Source organism: Orycteropus afer, unplaced genomic scaffold (genome assembly GCF_000298275.1).
Source record: "Orycteropus afer afer isolate SDZICR_OR568_19922 unplaced genomic scaffold, OryAfe1.0 scaffold00001, whole genome shotgun sequence".
In the NCBI taxonomy this organism is placed as follows: domain Eukaryota; kingdom Metazoa; phylum Chordata; class Mammalia; order Tubulidentata; family Orycteropodidae; genus Orycteropus; species Orycteropus afer.
In genome coordinates this window covers 25173564-25193846 of record NW_006921588.1, presented here as the reverse complement: position 1 = coordinate 25193846, position 20283 = coordinate 25173564, and the positions used below count along the sequence as shown (strand labels likewise).

The window sequence follows — 20283 nt, the reverse complement described above, 5'->3', positions numbered from 1 at the left end:
TTCCAACTGTCTCTTTTTTAAAAGAACTTTATACAGCATGGACTTCAGCCATGAAAATGCTAAATGTACCTAACCCAAGGACAGATTCATTTGATCAGATTTCTCTGACAAGTGTTACAGATCAAAAGCACTGCCTTAGTGTTGAGTGCTTTGTAGTGACTTCCATTTTAAAGAACATTTCTGTTATATAAAATAATTTTATAAAGTATACTCTCTGTCATCAATCTGTATATCCAATGTTGCCCAGCACAGTGACATTTTTCACAGAAGATGGTTGAGAAGACAGCTGTGATTGTCTCCCAAATAACTGCCATTTTATGGCAATAAACATTATTTAAAGCGTACCATCAACTTCCTACTATTGTTATCTGAGTGAAGAAGCCCTCTTCCAGGTCCTCACCTTATTCGTGGGAAGAACCTCCACAAGTGAGTGGTCCGCGGGCAGGCAGTCCCAGGTGATCTGTGAGCAAGCAGTGGTGTTCAGTGGTGGCTTGACAAACTCAACCAAGTGCCAGTCACACAAGCACACAAGACTTTATTGAAAGCAAAGTATGTTTCTAGAGAGGAAACATGAGTGGGAAGGGTTGTTAAAAGTAAAGGGCGTCTCCAGAAGAGTGGAGATAGTCTTTCCCACAGAATGGGAAAGATGCCAAACTGCCTCACTTATTGGCTTTTATACTTCCTGGAAGGGGCATTCATAATGCGGGGCTGGGCCTCTTAAGTCAGGCCCTGTGACCCTGATTAATTGGCCAAATCTCACAGGTGGTTGTAGGCAGTTGCAGGTGTTAGCTCATTAACCTCCTTAAATATTCCACCATCTATGATTGTTCTGCTTAATTTTAATTGACCAAATCTCACAAGCGGTTGCCAGTGGTTACAGGTGTTAGCTCATGAACCTTCTTAAATATTCCACCTCTCTCCCTTTTCTCCTCCCTTTGGGCCTGCCCCCAGGGCAGCCCTCCTAACACTATGAAGCAAAACTATGGAAAAAAATCCATTTCTGTCAGTTCTTCTTATCTTTGAGATAGTCTTGAAAGTATGACAGAGATATTAAAAACTGAAATATTTATAAAGCAGGATAGTACTTGAGCTCTGGAAGGGAACTCGTTTAACAGACAAGGAAGCAGACTCTGGAGGGTCATTTGTTCAAAGCAACTTGGATGCCTCATGACAGTATCAGACCCAGAGCCTGGCATCTGGCTGTGACCACCCTTCTCCACAGGGAGAACTCAAGCTGCTATCTGGGACTCAACTCTCAATTGTAGAGAGACAACATACATTTTTGACAAACTAAATATTTAGAAAAAGTCATTCTTTTAAATTATTAATTAGCCTTTTGTCTTTTTCCACTGGCTCCAGTGGGAATGCCTCCTGTCCCCTCAAAAGGTACAGGGAATATTCTACATTTCTGCCAAAGAAGTATAAGAAGAAAAATCATTCCAACGAATGGGTGTTCTAAGAGGTTTAATAATTATTATTTTATGAACTCATCACAAAAATTTTAATAGTAAACAAAAGACATTAGAGGGAGAACTTAATATTAAGTAAATGTCCAAACACATCTTCCCAAATATTCTCAATAACTGGAAAAAATAAGCTAGCAATATTTTTGGTTCTAAAAGCCAAATTTAATAAATTAATAGATGCATGCCAGATAAAAATACAAAATCACAACAAAAAACCAATCATAACTTAACAGCAAATGATCTGTGTTGTACATTTTTTATTGGTACGGGTAACTTATTAAAGTAACAAATCTGAAAACACATTTTGCTTTTGCTGGAAAGAAAGCACTATGTTATAGAAGAACTAAGAGAAACCAGAAATAAACCGTTTGAGAAAAGTAGGCATATAATAGTCTATGGCAATGCAAGGGCCAGAGGTGCTGTTTTATCCATTTGTGGGTGCATGTTTGAATAAGTATCAGAGACCAATGACGTAGAACCCAAAAGCAAAGTCACGACAGGTTTACTCTGTGAAACATGCTGAATTACAACCACAGACTACCCAGGATGAAGGGGCTGTGCAGGTTCGTTGTTTTCTTTGTATGGGGTTCCCTTGCCAAATAGGAGGTTAACCATGCAATAGCTTGAGTTTCTCTTAACATGATAAACACCCAGTATTACTAGAACTGGAAAGCATGTGTTCACTGTTTTACAAGGACAGCTGAGCGGCACTACAAAAACAACAAAAAATTTCTTCATTTTAATCTGGTTATATGCCCAAACCTTTAACCAAGAAATGATTCAGCTGTAAGAGCCAATTAAATTACTATAAAACATTCCTGCATCTGTAAAACATTGCTTCCTTCAAATTAAAATTTTAAAATAAAATATCTTCGTTTTTGATGAGCAGCTCCACCACCAGTCTCTGGTATCGTATATCATTCAGTGCAGCCATTGCATCTAGTTCTGGAGATCTCATAAGGGTTGGGCCAAAGACAATTCCAAGGTTCTCTGCATTCATCAGGTTCTCCTTTTCATGGAGGGTCACTCTGAAAAATACAAGGGAAGGAATAAATGACTCCATGTAAGCGAGAGGGTTCTCCACTGTGCTTGGGCACTGAAAAAATGAGATTCACAAGAGAGGCTTGTGCCCACTTATGATGTATCAACTCTTCAGCTCAATTATTCCTCCATACTTCTCCTTAACTTCAGAATATTGAATTTCCTTAAAGTCAATTAAATTAATAAGTAGTTTACATTTCTGGTAACTCACTGGGTCTCAAGACTTAAAAGTGTTGGGTAGTGTGGGTTCAGTTCTATTTGTGCCTTATCTATCACAGTCTAGAGACTAGAGCCATAGCCTAGAGCTGCAGAGGTAGGCGTGCAAACAGTAGAGAAGGGACTGGGTCATCTTGATTATTCCATTCCTCTTCCCTTCCCTTTGGCTATGGTTTCCCACTTAGTACTTTTGCAAGTCAAGCAATTTACTGAGGGTTTGTTGTTGCTGTTATGTGCCATCGAGTCGCCAGACTCGTAGCGACCCCTCCTTGGGTTTCCCTTCCGTGGGTTTCCGAGGCAGTATCACTACAGATGTAGGATTGCTCAACCTTCCTTCCAAGGAGTGGCTGGTGAGTTTGAACCGCCAACCTTCTGGTTAGCAGTCAAGTGCCTTAGGCACTATGCTACCAGAGCTCCTACTGAGTGCCTAGGGAGAGAGTAATAGGAAATGGCTCAAGGTAAGCAACGTTGTCAGGGTGGTTAAGTGTTCATATTCTTTTTACTGCTACAGTAATAGCACAGACTATAATTTGAGAGTTATTGCATCTAAATCTGAAGCAAACTTAATTTGCCAAGTAAAGTTGTAAGCGTATTATACCAAGGTTTTAACTCATTGATCTTTCAAGGAGGGAAAACATACAGATACCCATGAGATGAAATATTCATTGCTGTTTAACTCTTGAGTTACACAGACATGTTAAACTGTTCAAGATCTAAACTATTCCAAATAAAAGTTATGCAAAATAGATGTCAAGTTCTACTGGTTTTTTTTGTTTCTGATTGGACTTACAATTTTGAAATCACTAAAATTTGGTCACAAAATTTTGAAAACTGCTTCAATTTGTAAAGATTGAGGGTGACCAAGCAGGGAAACAGAACTATGCTACTTTAAAACATTAGACCAGAAATAATTGAAATATTATTTTATTTTCCACTCCTCCCTTTCTTTACTCTACCACTTTTGATGCCAGTTTCTAGCACTGGCAACAATCTAAAGTCCCATCACTAAGTCTGGGGTGTCCATCTGGGAGCAAGAAGGTAAGTGAGCCTTCTTGCAAGTTAGTTTCCTCTGGCTTTCTTATATGCCAGTGTCTTTACAGCTGCAACCTTTTCCTGTCCATAAACATTAATGCATGTACTTAACAGAATACTGGTATTTCTAGAGTATTTGCAAACATATACTGGAACTGCAAGTACATTTATGTCACAATCAAATCTGCATTCAGTACTGTAGTGCAGAATATTTTTTGCATTCCTTCTCAATTAGGGCAATTTTACCCAAGAAGACAATGTGGCTATGCATTCATTTACTCATTTAATAAATCATTTGTCCTTTCTTTCCCCTTTCATTTCATTTTATTCTTAAAATTTGGATGTGACATGAGTGTAAGATTAGAAGCCTGTAACTTGCCTCTTTAGATGTGCCATGAGGTACCGGAGCGTTTCGCAGTGAGCAGGCGGCAACAGTTTCAGTGCTTCATGAAGGGTTTCCAGTTGCTCGTCGGGATCCATAATTTCTGAAATAGCAAGTGGGACACCCAGGAGAAACTTGAACAGACTCCTGGTCTAAACTGTTCACTTAATTCTTCTCTTGTGATGATCTAAAGCTGGTAAGAAATGCTCTCACAGATCCTCGCCCACAGCTTTGGAAAATATTTTAAGAGTTCAAGTCCCAAGTTTCAAAGGCTCTGACTTTTCAATTTTTTCAATACTGTTCACTTAGAGCTTTTTTTCTTTTTTTTTTTTAGGGGGGTAGGGAGCATTTCCTTTTATCACTTGAATGTTTTAGAGTCTGGTAACTGGGGAAAAAGGAGTCCTCGTGGTGTAGTGATTAAAGTACTTGGCTGTAATTGAAAGTTAGCAGTTTGAACCCTTAGCTTCTCTGCAGGAGAAAGCTGTGGCAGTCTGCTTCCATAAACATTACAGCCTTGGAAATCCTATGCACTGGTTCTGCTTTGCCCTATACTGTCTCTGTGAGTTGCAATCAACCCAATGGCAATGGGTTAATTAGGGAAGTCAGATATGCAATATATAGGGGTTTGATTGTTTTGTTACTGAGTAGAACTGCTACATAGGGTTTTCTTGGCTATAGTCTTAACAGAAGCAAATCCCCTGGCCCATCTTCTGAGGTACTCCTGGGTGGGTTCAAACCACCAATCTCTAGGTTAATAATTGAGTGTAAATTGTTTGTCTCTGGATTTGGATACTGTGGGTATAACTATAAAAAAAAATTCAAACTGATATGCAGACATAGATTAAGAATTTATACATTCCAGGCTTATTATAGTGATGTTGCTTTGTTCAAAATACCCTGAAACTCCCTTTTCAGGAAGGGTATAAGCCATGCCTCTCCCCTATACTCAACATTACTCCTGCCAAAATCTTATTGATATTCATGATGAGAGCTCTGGTAGCATAGTGCCTAAGGTACTTGACTGCTAACCACAAGGCTGGCAGTTCAAACCCACCAGCCACTCCTCAGAAGGAAGATGGGGCAATCTACTTCCATAGTGATACTGCCTTGGCAACCTAAGGAGGGGTCGCTATGAGTCGGGTCCAACTTGATGGCACATAAAAAAAACAAGAAGAATATTCATGATTTTTTTCTTATTAAACCAAGAAACTTATCACCCAACATTCACCCCTCTTAATCACTAAACTTAGCTTTAAATGACTGAGTGATATACATATATATATATATATATAACTTCTCTCAAAACACAGAAATGCTCTACTACTTAGCATATTCAGAAGAAAGCACTGCAGACTTTGAAGGCAATTCCAAATGTTCTGTGTGATGACAGGATCCCGGAAATAACTGTGACTCTTCCAAAGGTGCAAACTTGGAAGGGGACCATCTTCATTTGGATATTTTAATTCTGCTGTATTGGCCAAAAATCCAGCCACATTCCTTTGAGTCACAGATTGCATTCAATTCATCAAACATTCCCATAACCAGAAATGACAGACATCTGTGGAATTCTGTGCTTCCAAAAAGAACACCCTAGCATATCCCTGCTTCTTCCCAAATGTCAGGAAGATGGGCTGCCTTTAAATGCTGGGTTCCCGGCAACTGCAACAGGACCTCATACTGCTGAGTCCTAATCAGGACAGCAGCTTTGACCTGCTGGGAAGGTGACATCAGACCAGAATGTAACAGGAACAGAATGAAACAGTCAAGAATCCTACTCTTTCTAATTTCTACTTATAAAAGAAATCAATTCAATGGCAATGTATTGGAGTCAGGTAAAAATGGGCCTAAGATAAATGTGAAAAGTTTAGCATTGGCAAAACACACAGAGATGAGCAGATAGGACAAGTTTCAGAACGCAAGCAATGCCTACAACTTTTAAAGAAATTTTACATTTTACAATTCCTGCCCCAAAGCATCCTCAGTTTCTGGTTCACTTCTTTACAATGAAAAATGGATTATTTGCCTTTTGCCTTGATAACGCATGGTCTTTGGACTCGAGGGCCTTTAAAGAGTGCCAATCCATGGGAGAGTAACACCATCTCAGAAACTGACATTCAATTATTCAATTGCTAGAATTAAGAGAAGAAAATTCCATTACTATCTACTTAGTTTTTACCATAGAATTATTAATTTCAAACTATACTATTCTGGAAATTGATAAAAGAGTAATTGAGTTTTTCCATAACTTCCACAATTAATCTTTGTAGGGAGAACCTGAGGCAGCATGAGATTAAAGATAGTGCTAGTAGGTTAACAAACAAAATTCCCTGCTCTTGGGGAGCTTACCTTCAATTAGAGAGTAACAGACAATAAACAGTGAATATGATAAATAAGGAAATTTTGTAGTATATTAGAATGAGGATAGTGCTATGAATAAACAGCAGAGTAAGAGCATTGGGAGGAATGGAGTTTGCTATGTTAAATGGGGTGGTCAGGACAGACCTCCAGGAGAAGGTCTTGAGCAAAGACTTGAAAAAAGTGGGGGAGTGAGCTGTATGGAGATCTGGTGGGAGAAGGTTCCAGGCAGAGAAACAGCAGGGCAAAGACCCTGAGGGGACAGTATGCCTGTAAGGTTGGAAGAAAAGCAAGAAGCCAAATGTGGCTGAAGTAGAATGAGCAAAGAGGTGAGCAGGAGGAGGTGAGGTAGAAACAGTAACAGGGCACTCTGTCATGTCAGCTGATGTAAGCCACTCGAAGGACTTGATGTTTTACTATGAAAGAAATGGGAAGGTTTTGAACAAAGCAGTGTTATGACCCGGCATATATTTTTCCAGTCTCTCTCCTTTGACTGCCATATTGAAAATGGACTACAGAAGGCCAAGAGTATAAGCAGAAAGACCATTCCAGTAATTATTGTAAAAAAGCTAGATGAAGAGTGACAGCAGCTTAAACCAGTGAAGGTGATGAGAAGTTTTGGATTCTGGATATATTTTGAAGGGAGAGTTCACAGGAGCTCCTCATGAGGGATGTAAGGGAAAAAGATGAATCAAGAATGACCTGAGTTTTGAGCTGAGGCACCTGGGAGGATGATGTCTACATTAACTTAAATGAGAAACGTATGGGGGAAGATCAGGAGTCCTGTTTGAGACATCTATTAGACATCCAAATAAACGTGCTGACTGTGGATTAATCTGGGGTTCAGGGAGAAGGCCTGGATGGAGACTTAAATTTGGGAATATGTGACACAATGTATTGAATACACTGATATCAAAAGTCAGAGATTCTGTCCTAGAATTTCTTTCTTTTTTTTCCCTACACTTAAGGAATATTACCCATTATCAGTTTCTCAGAGAATGTAAATCTTTAGCTCTAAGAAGACCACAGCATAATTTAAGAGGAATATACACAAAATGGAATACATCCAGAGATGAATGACCATCATCAGCACTCTTCAATATGTGATGCCAAGACCACTGTCAGTGGGAGGGAGTTAAAAGCAGGCAGATTTCTGTTGGACACAAGTAGGGCTTTACGACTGTTACATTTGTCCATCAGTGGACTGCCTGCTATCAAAGCACCAAATTTGTGGTTATGTTATTGGGAATTAAAATAAATATATGTTATATATGGAAGTCTAACTATATGATCCCCTTAGAGTACCTAAAACCTCTAAGATTCTATGGTTCTCCTTCAGTATAAACTTACAAGCTACTAATTCAAGAAATATTTACTGAACACCTATCATGTAAGTGAGGGACTATCAGGCACCATGGAAACAAACATGAGTGAAAGAACTCCTGGCTTTATAGGGGGCTGGTCTAGTGGGGAAAGATAAGACATGAATATCAATCATCTGGTATGAAAGGAAAAAAGGCTGTAGAAGGGGTCTGGGCCAAGTGCAATGAGAATACAGAGAACAATGGCCTGTGGCTAAGAGATCTGGAGAAGAAGAAGAGATGGCATTCGAGGAGGGTCTGGAAGGGTCTAGAGAATTTCGACATCGTAGGGGTAAGAAATAAGCACTACGTATCAAGATATAATTAAAAGCTCTTGTAAAGTATGTATTCTCAATTTTTAATAGAGAAACTCAAATACAAGAATAAATTTCACTAAGCCAAAGAGGTGAGTCAGTTGCAGACTTGAGGGTTAAAAGCTCAACAAGTTCTCATACTCAAGTGTCTCTTCAGGAAATTCTAAGTTGCTTAGAACAAAAAACCCTGGGTTTTATTTCTGCATTTATCTGACTCATTCAAGTTACACACCAACTGACTCATGTAGTTTTTCTATGTTCTTCTGGGAAAAAGAGCTCTCAGACTGCTTGACCAGCAAAGATTTCCTACAGTCAGTACTATCAGGAACTCAACTTTGGTAGTGTTGTGTTCCTTGTAGTCAGGAACAATCCATAAATGCTGGCTATTGAGCAGGCCCACTGAGAAACACTTGTCTTCTAAGCCTTTATTTTCTAGAACAGCAGTTTCTTAACTGGTAGGGAGAGGGAACAAGGAAAAAGATGTGCGTAGAACAATATTTCAAGGTAGGTTCTCCACTCTTTGCATCCCTTTTTCATTCCCTGCTTCCACTCCCTTTCAATTTTCAAGTTGCAGGTTCTTCAGAGGAAGCTGTGGCAGCAGAGCTCAGAAAAGATTTTGCAGACGAGAGCTTTAAGGTGAACACTGATTTTTTGTTGGCAAAGCATGCTAATGAATGCTAGAGACACCTGAGATCTAAAGAACATGACCCAAGTCCTTTTAGGGCCTGAGAGATAAAAGTTTAAGAGCAACTGCTTCAGGTGGGGTCATCTAACCTTGTTCTTCTTGTGGAAGGGGTTCTTCTTTTTTGTCTTCCTCCTCTATGTTAGTTTTTTTGTTCCTGGTTCCATCAGGTGAGCCAAGCAGTGTGTGGCACAGTGGAGAGACCAGGGGCTTAGAATTTAGACAGATGTATGAATATCAGTGCTACCTCTTCTAGTGATGTGACCTTGGGCAACTGACTTATACCCTGTAACATCTCTTTTCTATAATATCATGGATATAAAGTGCCTAGCATGATTCCTGGCATGTAGTATATGCTCTATAAATGCTAGCTTCTCTCATCTTCTATTATCTTGCCTTTTAAGAGAATGGCTGTGTCTAAACTCTAAACGATGAAACAGGCTTTACTGCTAGAAAAGATATGTACAAGGACCCAGTGTACCACAAACAATTATATCAATATCAAACATGAACAAGGATTATGCCAGGGTTTTTGGTGTCACTGACATCACACATCAAAAGAGTTGATAGTGTAAGAAGGAGGAATTTCTACCTTGATTTGGGGAAGTTTCTTTCTTATGATGTGGTTTCAAGAGCTCCCTGTGGAGTGAGATAAGGGAGCTTGCTGATTTCAGACAAGAAGATGGTTTCAGAGACAAACCTCAGAACAATGACAAATGGTTTGGAAGCCGAATAATAATACTGAAGTAGGGAACATTTTTCTCAGCAAAACAGGGCAGACATGGGGAATGAACCTACAAAACCAAACCCACTGCCATTGAGTTGATTCTGACTCATAGCGACCCTACAGGACAGAGTAGAACTGCCCTACAGGGTTTCGAAGGCTATAAAATCTTGGTGGGCTTGAACCGCTGACCTTTCAGACAAACTTTAACCATTGCACCACCAGAGCTCCTTGTAGAAATGAAGGTGAGGCAGTTTGGGAGTGTGGAATAAAAGGCCTTGGAATCCACCAAGAAGGGCTTGGATTTTAATCTATTTCCATAGTGATACTGCCTTGGAAACCCAAGGAGGGGTCGCTACCGACGGCACCTAACAACAACAACAAGATGAAATGATAGTGTGGAGTTCAGAGCTTGGGTTTGAGTCCTTGTTCTGTCCTATGCAATTGGATGCTCTTGGGTTAAGCAAAGAGCCCAAGTTACAGTTATTTTCCCAAGTAGTATGAGGATGTTATTATTATATGCTGTCAAGTTGGACCCGACTCATAGCGACCCCTCCTTGGGTTTCCGAGGCAGTATCACTATGGAAGTAGATTGCCCCATCTTCCTTCCAAGGAGTGGCTGGTGGGTTTGAACTGCCAGCCTTCTGGTTAGCAGTCAAGTGCCTTAGGCACTATGCTACCAGAGCTCCTAGTATGAGGATAGGAACCCCTATCCAGTCCATCTCAGCACTGCCCTGGGGATCAGAGTGAACCTGGTGACCCAGCAGCTGTTTACAGTATCAGTATGTGTGAAGTGCTTTTCAGATTAGTGGCAATCAGACTTGTTATCTCTGAGGAGGAAACCTTTGACATACACAACAAGAAACAGTAAAGGCCCTCAGACAATTTCCATGATAGGACTGAATCCATTCCAAGACACAGGAGTTAAATTCCTATGGTGGAAACTTAGACTCTTCCGTGCTTTCTAATAAAAAACATTGTAAAAATCAGTTATTAATTCTCACGGCTCTTATCTACATGAGAGCTTGAACTGACTGGAAAGAAATCAGGGTTACGTGGAAGTAACCACAAAAATTCTCAACAAAAGCTCTGAAGGGAGAGCTAAAAATTAGAACTAAGAAAGCTTGTACTTCATAAAATTTCAAAGTTAAAGAGCAAATCAGTGTTACTAAGGAGAGCAATCCTGGTGGCACAGTGGTTAAGTGCTTGACTGCTAACTGAAGGGTCAGCAGTTTGAAGCCACTTGGTGCTCCATGAACGATGTGGCAGCGCTTCCATAAAGATGCCTTGGAGATCCTATGGGGCAGGTCTACTCTGTCCCATAGGGTTGCTATGAGTTGGAATCGATGCTATGGCAATGGTTTGGTTTGGGTACTAAGGAAGTGATGTTATTATTTAAAGATTAAGGCAATATATAGTTTTAAAGAGAGAAAAGCAAAATGACTGTAATAGTTTATCTTTACCAAAACCCAGCAATTCTAACACTTAAAAACCTATTAAGAATTCTCTCCTTTAAAAAAATGAGGTATGGATTACAAGTATGATTTTTGCAGCAAATAAAATTTGGCAAATAAGTTTTGCTTCTTTTCATTTTTTTGTCAGATAGCACTGTGGAAAGCAACTTCCTGATATGAAACAGTGCTCTATAAACTGTGATCCCAGGACCACTACCAGTGTGCAAACAGTTTGCTAACAGTCTGTCTCAGGATAAGCATGGAAACTGAGAGTCATTTACAGCAATCTCACAGTGTGATTTTTATGTCTTTTGAATCTAATAATAGAAAATTGGTCTTGTGTTTTGTAAGTTTTTGTTCATCTTATTTTTCTAGTAATGCATTTTTTTTTTCTGTAAAGATGTTAGTCCACACGTGAGAAGTGGTGCAATAGCCTTATTTTGGAACGTGAGGGCTAGCACATCACAAAGAAACTTCGGTTGGGTGAAGTCACAAATGACCTTTGTTAGAGCAAAGTGTCTGGAAAATTCACGTGAGTACATTAACCATGGAGAGAGGCAAAGGGGAAATATTTCATAAAATGCATTTAAGACAGTCAGCAGGAAAGCCAGGAAAAATGGCTAGCAGGAGGAGCCATTTGTCAGGTTATTCAGAACACACCAATTCATACTTACTAGCAGATTCTATAAACTTAGGGTAGGCATCGTATGTGATGAGTGGAATTGGCAAATCCCTGAAGTACAGTTTAAGCGCACCAGTGATAATGTTGATATCTTCATACATGTTCACAGAAATATCTGCTTTCTCACCATCTTTTAAGAATGTTAAAAGAAATAAAAATAAATAACTGGACCCAGAGTACGGTTTAAAAAAAAATGACATATGTATATACACAGTCAGTTTTTAAAGACTAGCACTGCTCCATTTTTAAATACCAAATTTAGAGTGCTATATTATATATAGTAATGATCAACTTTCAGTGAAACAGTAAAAAGTTTCTATTCTGCAGTTATAGAGTGAGGTCCACAGAAAACAACTCTTTATTTCTTATCTGCCAGAGAATTCCTAGGGATGGTGTAGATTTGCTTTTAATTTTTTTTTTTTAAATAAACATAGAGAATGTGGAAAATTGCAAGGCAGGCAATCCCAATTTACAGAAGATGAGACCCCCAGCATAAAAGGCTCCTTTTATCTCACCCAGGCTTCTACACATAGCACTTGGACCTTGCCTGAGCCCTGGGAGAGGGAAGAGAGTAGAAAGCAAAGGAAACAAAACTTCAGAGTGTTGAAATACCAAGAATAGAAGAAACTGTATCATGGGGGAGACCTTTAGAAGCTGACACTCGAGACTCTCCAGCAAAGCCAGCCTTCCATCAGAGTCATCCCTTGTTACACACATCTGCCTTCAGTACTTTGCTTTGTTAAAATATCTGACTATTCATTTAGCAGAGTTAATTAGCATCTATTCTGAACTACATCCTATCCCAGATTTCTTTTATTTAATTTGGTTTATAAAAGATTACTATGGGTTAAAAGGGAGCTCTGGTAGCATAGTGCCTAAGGCACTTGACTGCTAACCAGATGGCTGGTGGTTCAAACTCAACAGCCTTTCTTTGGAAGGAAGATTGGGCAATCTACTTCCGTAGAGACACCGTCTTGGAAACCCAAGGAGGGGTCCCTATGAGTTGGAGATGGCTTGACGGCACATAACAACAACATGGGTTAAAAAGCAGCTTCTTTTAAGATGCAAATACCTCCACCTATCAGACACATCCAAGTGTGAGCTGAATTAGGTCATCCATGCCCTTTTTTCACACTTGGTTGGAAATCAGACGCAGTGGCAGTGTAAGTGGGATAAAGTGCTGTCTGGAAGGAAAAGTGAACTAGATTGCTTCCATGGGGGACCCTTAGGGAAGGATGAGGTGCTGGGGGCCTAAGGACCTGGAGAAGGGTGTGGGAAGCACAAAGGAAGACAGAAGAATACCAAAGGCAATTATCAAATTTTCACTCAGAAAAGAGCAAGAGTAAGTTTTTTTCTCTGTTGCCACATGACTACTGTTTCTAATACCAATTAGCTGTTTTTCAAGGAGAATTCAGAACTCAAATACCCTGTTCCAGTACAGGTCTAATTTGTGGTTTTTGGTTTAGAAAATAAAGCACGATTATTATGGGTTAAGTACATGATGGGTGAAACAGGATTTGGAGGCTGGTCTGAGAACCTTCTATGAGTCAGATAATTTTTTCTTGTTTTAATAACATTTCAGTCCACTCTCCCTTCACTCACTTCAAAGCTCTAAGAGCATTCAGTACCTCTCCAGGGTCTGCCTCAGGCCCTTTGCATATAATTCCTTTGTCAGAGCCTTTACATATCCTGTGTCTTTGCTACTCAATGTGTATACAGAAAACTTCCGTTCATCTTTTAAGCTTTAGCTTACAGATTTATTTTCAGGGGCCTCTTCTTATCTCCATCCTTCTCCACATCCACCCCACACCCAACTAGGTAAAGTTTCTCAAGCTATTAATATTTTCCCTGATGGCATTTTATTAAAATAAATAATTATTGTGATTATTATTTAATATGAACCCTCCATGAGCATGTAAAGACCAAGTATACATGGCTAACTGCTGTATCAAAAGTAAAGAACACAGAAGCCGCTTAAATAAATAAATAAATAAATACTTAGTAAGTATTTCTGAATTAAGGAATGAGAAGAAAATAGATTTACACAAGCTAGGAGCCTAAAAGATTAACATTCTGGGACTTAACCTGTATATTATAATTCAGCTGATTATTTAGAAATCTGCTTTTAATTTTAATTTTTGCAGTGTTTCCTCCCCTCCCCTCTTCCCCCTGATAACCAACAAAGAAAGTTTCCTACCATATGTAACCCTTTCCTTGACTTTTTACAATAATGAACTAATATTTGTCCTTCTGGGATTGATTTATTTCACTCAGCATAATGTCCTCCAAGTTCATCCACGTTATGCGGTGTTTTGCAGATTCTACATTATTCTTTAGGGTAGCATAGATTTAGAAATCTGCTTTTTAATTAGACTATACACTCTCTTCCATCAGTCTTAATATAAACACATTTTTGAAACTGATATCAACATATTATATTCTAATAGTGCTATGAACTATTACACATTCTGTAACCTGTTTGTTTCATCATTACTTTTGGTTCCTGATTCTTACACCAGATGGGGGCTCTCCTGGGGCAAGGTTTAAGGGTTTTTATTTGCTTTAACCTTCCCAGGGGCCTCAGTGTACTGGCCACAGAAATTATCTGCTGTTCCACCAGAAGACAAATGGAACAAAGCTATAATGGCATCTGCTGCCTTTGGGGTAGTTTGTTCTCCATTCAATGACTATCTTCTAAACTAGGGAATATCTTCCAAATTCTGCTTTTTTTTTATTTTTACCTCAACACTTGTCAAATGAGCTCATTCCTGCATCCTACAGATGCTGCCATTTCTTCTTTAATAACCCACCTCTTTTTTTTAAGAGTAATTTTAGGTTTACAGAGAAACTGTACAGAAAGTAGAGAGTTTCCATTAACCTCTCCTCCCCCATCTTGTTTTTCTTATTAACATCCTGCATTCCTGTGACAATTAATACAATTGTTGATATACTATTAACTAAAGTCCATACTTTACACTAGGGTTCACTACTCTTTGTGTGCACTATGGGTTTTGACAAATACATAAAGTTATGTATCCACCATTATAGTATTATACAGAATAGTTTTACGACCCTAAACATGCCCTGTGCTACACCTATTCATCCCACCCCTGTGGCAACTACTCATCTTTCCACTGTCTCTCTAGTTCTGCCTTTTCCAGACAGTCATATTGTTGGGACTCATACACTATGCAGCTCGTTTGGACTTACTTTTTTCATTTAGCCATATGCACTAAAGGTTCCTCACTGTGTTTTCATGGCTCATTTCTTGTTTTCATTGCTGACTACTACTCTATCACATGGCTGTACCACAGTTTGTTTATCCATTCTTCTATTAAAGGTCGTCTTGGTTGCTTCCAATTTCTGGCACTTATGAATAAAGCTGCTATGAAACTCTAAAGCTGCCATGAACACTTGTGTGCAGGTTTTTATGTGAACGTATGTTTTCATCTCACTTGGACAGAGACCAAGGAGCCTTCTTTTCTTTCTGGATCTTACTATTTGAAGTTTAAGCCTGTCAGTAGTGACCACTCCTAATTATTTCAAATTTACTTTGCTCCCTTTGATACCCCACACTCCTATGAACATTCATAGATCTGGGGCAGCATTTATGTTCAGAATTGAGTTATCCAAGCCACTGGTCAAAACCTTTGTTAAAATTCTTGGTATCATTCCTCCAGATCCTACCCATGACTGCTGGTACACATCCCAAAGGTCAAAGACTTGACCCCAAGGGTGCAGCTATACAGAACCAAGGTGACCTCTTCATGAATTTTCTAATCTGTTATTGTTGTTTTCAGAGTACAAATAGGCTGTCTTCCATCTTTAGCAAGAGGAAACTGTATCATTTATTTGCTTCCAGGGGGTCTGTGGAAAAACTCTGTTTCTTTGTCAGTGTTGGCTTATTTCTGAGAATAATAGTCAGTGGCTGGGAATGGACATGCTCAGTTGCTACCTTCCAGAGAAAAAAAGATCCTTTAAACATTTAATTTGGCATGGATTCAGGTTTATTTTTCTTGAAGCTTCTTTGGGTTTAACACATTATACACTGCACCTCACCTTGTTGTGCTCTTATCAAATCCTTGGGTTAGCCTAGATATCAGGTTGGTAAAAGTCACAATTTCATTTAAGTATTTAATTTCTTTTTATCTCCTGCCTTTGTTGCCTAAAAAGGTTTGTGAATGGGGGAGCAGTGAGAAGGATAGAAATACACATTTACAAAGGAAAGAGGCATTTTAAAAGATCACTACTCTATTTTCCATTCTTACTCTGTTTCTACTTTCTATATCTGAGGTTACAGCTCCTCTTTGGTATTACTGTATTTCAGTACTTGAAGCAAAGGCCCATTGGATAACCATGGAAATAGATCTTAATTTAAATTCAGTTAAAAAAATTAATAGAAAGCCTCATGGCTCCTCCCAGGCTCCCTTTTCCCCATACAAGCCAGGACTTGGGTCTTCATTCAGAGATGGCGATGTGGGTGCAGAAAAGCATGGAAGACAAAGAGCTAGTGGGGCAATTCAAGCTGGAGAAATCCAAGATCTGAAAGGCATTACAATGCCCCTCCTTTTCTCTTTATGGTTTTTGGTAAATTTAATTGGTCTCTTGCATTTCAGGGAATATGGATAACCTTGGTTACACAAAGACTGATAATCCTGTTAAATTTTATACTTGTTTCTTACCCTAAAATTTGACAGTTTAATACCTATGACTAATAAAAAAAAAATTGTAACAGACTATAAACTAAGAACCTGAATCCTTTTATTTGGTGTAATAATCATCAATGATTTAGAATAATAATGGAAAAAAAAAACCCATAAGAAATAGTACCAATACTTTTTGGTAAAAAGTATTATTGTCTTAAGTGAATGATTATGCTGAAGAACAGACCTCTGTCAAAAGCCATCTTGACATCTTCAATTAGGTCACTAAATCCTGATACTCGGTATAGTCCTTCAGAATTAAGACCTGGAAAGGAAAAACAAGGGAGCTGATTAGTTTCTTTGGAATTACTATGTCTTTTCTTCACATTTTAACTTCTTCTCATACTTATATCTGGGGAGGTAATGTGGCAGAAAGAACGATAAGGCACCTTTTAGAAATCATATCACACCTTTCTCCTAAAATAAAACCATTTCACCCACAGTTCTTTAACTCTGACCTACTGACACCTGAAGATCTGTCATCTGGTCCATTGCCTTGTCTAATTAGATCAAATATATTAAGTCTTTAGGGAAATAATTTATCACCCCAATTACATAACATTTTATGTAACACAGACAAAGATAAAGTATATTAATAGGCTTGTAGCAGTTTTTTCTAAGTAGGAAAGAATAATTAGAGTGCTGCCCTGGTTTTTGGCCTTGGGTGGTTTTAATAGAGCATTTACATTTTTGCTCCTAGACTTAAAAAAATAGCCAAACTGAATTGAATTTGTCTATATGTGTCAACTTTAGCAAACTGGAAGCATCTTCTTAGAAAAACATTTTAAAATAACAGATTAAAAATACCTTGAAATTAAGGTATCTGATTATTAAATGAATTCATTTCAGATCTTTAGGTTATCTGACATCTGAAACCTTCCCCCAAGAAGAAGACAACCTGTGCTGTGTAATGAGGTACCTAGAACCGTACCTCATAAGTGGACCAATAAGGACTCATTCATGGTAAATAAAGACTTATCTAAACTGTACTTGCAATGTCTTACCTCTAGATTCAATTTCCCTGATGCACATGTCCACCACCATGGGCCGCTTGGTGATATGTGCTTTTACAAGTGTTGTAAGGTCACAGCTGTATACCTTTTTGACATGTTTCAAGTCTGGCTTACAGTCATTTGGGACCATCTTGGAACACTGCTTATGAACATTCAAACCACAATCTAAAAAAAAGAATAAAGGAGGAAAAAATTCATTATGTCTTCACAGGGTTTTGAGCATTCTGTAGGGTTTATTTTAGCAAACGACACTCCAGCTTGGATTAGGTTTAAAAGGGGACTCAGCCTTCAGCAGTTCCTTTAGAATAAAGAAACATTCTTTCCTGTTTTCTCTTAGAAAACACTGGTTGTAAGTCAGGAGACCAGAATTCTAGCTCAGGCTTCATCATTTAATAGCTGTGTGATCTCTAGACTGCCAGAAGAACAAACAAATCTGTCTTGGAAGAAGAACAGCTGCAGTGCTCCTTAGAAGCGAGGTTGGTTAAGACTTTGTTTCTCATACTTTGTTCATTTTATCAGGAGGGACCACTCTCTGGAGAAGGATATCATGATTGGTAAAGTAGAGGGTCAAAGGAGCTCTGGTGGCGTAGTGCCTAAGGCATTTGACTGCTAACCAGAAGGTTGGCGGTTCAAACTCACCAGGCACTCCACAGAAGGAAGACTGGGCTATCTATTTTCATGAAGATTTATCGCCTCAGAAACTCAAAGGGTCAGCGAAGAAGAGGAAGACCCTCAAAGAGACAGATAGACACAGTGGCTGCAACAATGGGCTCAAACACAGCATGACTGTGAGGATGGTGCAGGACCAGGCAGTGTTTCGTTCTGTTGTTCACAGGGTCACTATGAGTTAGAACTGACTCACCAGCACCTAACAACAACATGATCTCAGGAGAATACAAACCAGACTGAAAACCAAATTAATAAATGTCTAATTAAATGTCAACAAAATGTAACATTATGCCAACCAGCCAATGAAAAACTTAATACAATTTCATTTTATGTGGCATCTGGACACAGACCAAGAGGCAGATGTTTGAACAAAACAAGGTATACTGTCTGGTTGAAAATCAGGAAAAGTGTGTGTCAGGGTTGTGTCCTTTCACGATACTTATCAATCTGTATGCTGAACAAATAATCCAAGAAGCTGGACTTTATGAAGAAGAACATGGCAGCAAGATTAGAAGAAGACTCATTAACAACTTGTGGTATGCAAATGACACAACCTTGCTTGCTGGAATTGAAGGAGACTTGAAACGTTGACAGATGAAGATCAAAATGTGTATCGTACTTCAACATAAATAAAGAAAACAAGAACCCTCATAAGTGGACCAATAAGCAGCATCATGATAAATAGAGAAAAGACTGAAGCTGTCAAGGATTTAATTTTACTTGGATCCACAATCAACACCCATGGAAGTAGTAGTCAAGAAATCAAATGATGTATCGTACTGGGCAAAACCGCTGCAAAACACCTCTTCAAAGTGTTGAAAAGCAAAGATGTCACTTTGAGGACTAAGCTGGATAATGAGTAAGGAAGACCGAAGAAGAATTGATGCATTCGAATTGTGGTGTTGGGGAAGAATACTGAATGTGCCACAGGTTGCCAAAAGAACAAACAAATCTGTCTTGGAAGAAGTACAGCCAGAATGCTCCTTAGAGGTGAGGTTGAGGAGACTTCCTCTCACATACTTTGCATATGTTATGAGGGACCAGTCCTTAGAGGACATCATGTTCACTGAAGCAGAGGGTCAGTGAGAAGAGGAAGAAGCTCAAGCAGACGCACTGGCCCAGTGGCTGTGCCAAGGAGCTCAGGCACAGCAACGGCTATGAGGCGGCCCAGGCCTGGGCAGTGTTTGGTTCTGCTGTACACAGGGTCACTATGAGTCAAAACTGACTCAATGACACCTAACAACAACAACAACAACAATATGTAATTCACCTAGTAGCTAAAAATAACTGTTATTGTTGTTACTACTACTATCACCAGCTAACTCTTTTTGAGGGCTTAATAGTGCCAGGCATTGTTCCACATGCTTTACATTTATTATTTCATTGAAACTCACAAAGCTCTATAAAACAGGTACTACTATTCTTCTTATTTTATATCTGAGGAAACCAAGCACGTAAGTCTCAAGTAATTTATTCAAGGTCATGGTTTAGTACATAGTGGAGCTGGGATTCAAGCCTAGGTATGATTCTAGAGTTCCTGATTTTAACAACATACCATATCTCCTTTACTGAAGTTACACTTAGTAAATTTAAATTTTACTGGGTTTTAACTTCTCACATGCCAGAACTCAGACATTTTCTAGTTAACATTTGAGACATTTATATTTTTCAACAAGAAGAAGACAATGCAATTTTAGAAGGGATAGAAGAGATACAAATATTTTACTACATTAGATTGAAGAGTGATAAACCATAAGCTGAATAATTCAATTAAAGTAACTCACCGTCATCCTTATGTTTTAAAAAACACAACCCATTTGTTTTTAAGTTCATTAAAGCTAGACGTTGACCTTTTATAAATCCAATCAAAGTGGGCTAATAAAATTTAAAGCCAGGTCCTAATGAAACCAATATGAAAATCATACAACAACATGACCACTGTCTGGGATTTCTGGGCAAGACATAGTTCTGCTTGTTTTTTTGGTTAGAAATTCTTATGAGAATTAGGAGAATTAAATAAGCCAGTGCATTCAAAATGCTTTACACATTATAAATGCTAGATTAGGAGCTCTGGTAGCATAGTGCCTAAGGCACTTGACTGCTAACCAGAAGGCTGGTAGTTCAAACCCACCAGCCACTCCTCAGAAGGAAGGTTGGGCAATCTCCTTCCGTAGTGATGTTGTTGTTGT

The 20283-nt window shown here is 38.8% G+C and overlaps 1 protein-coding gene across 1 annotated transcript in view; it reads right to left on the bottom strand.

Moving 5' to 3' along the window:
* Positions 1 to 2322: 2322 nt before the first annotated feature.
* The window catches only part of CHN1 (chimerin 1), a 146905-nt gene continuing 128944 nt past the window's right edge, over positions 2323 to 20283 (bottom strand). Inside the window, exons 6-10 of the mRNA XM_007939849.2 lie at positions 17417 to 17590; positions 16600 to 16677; positions 11702 to 11839; positions 4135 to 4240; positions 2323 to 2494 (exon numbers count right to left, since the gene is read on the bottom strand). Of these exons, the coding sequence (XP_007938040.2) occupies positions 2323 to 2494; positions 4135 to 4240; positions 11702 to 11839; positions 16600 to 16677; positions 17417 to 17590 (668 nt within the window). The remainder of the gene's footprint in view (positions 2495 to 4134; positions 4241 to 11701; positions 11840 to 16599; positions 16678 to 17416; positions 17591 to 20283) is intronic.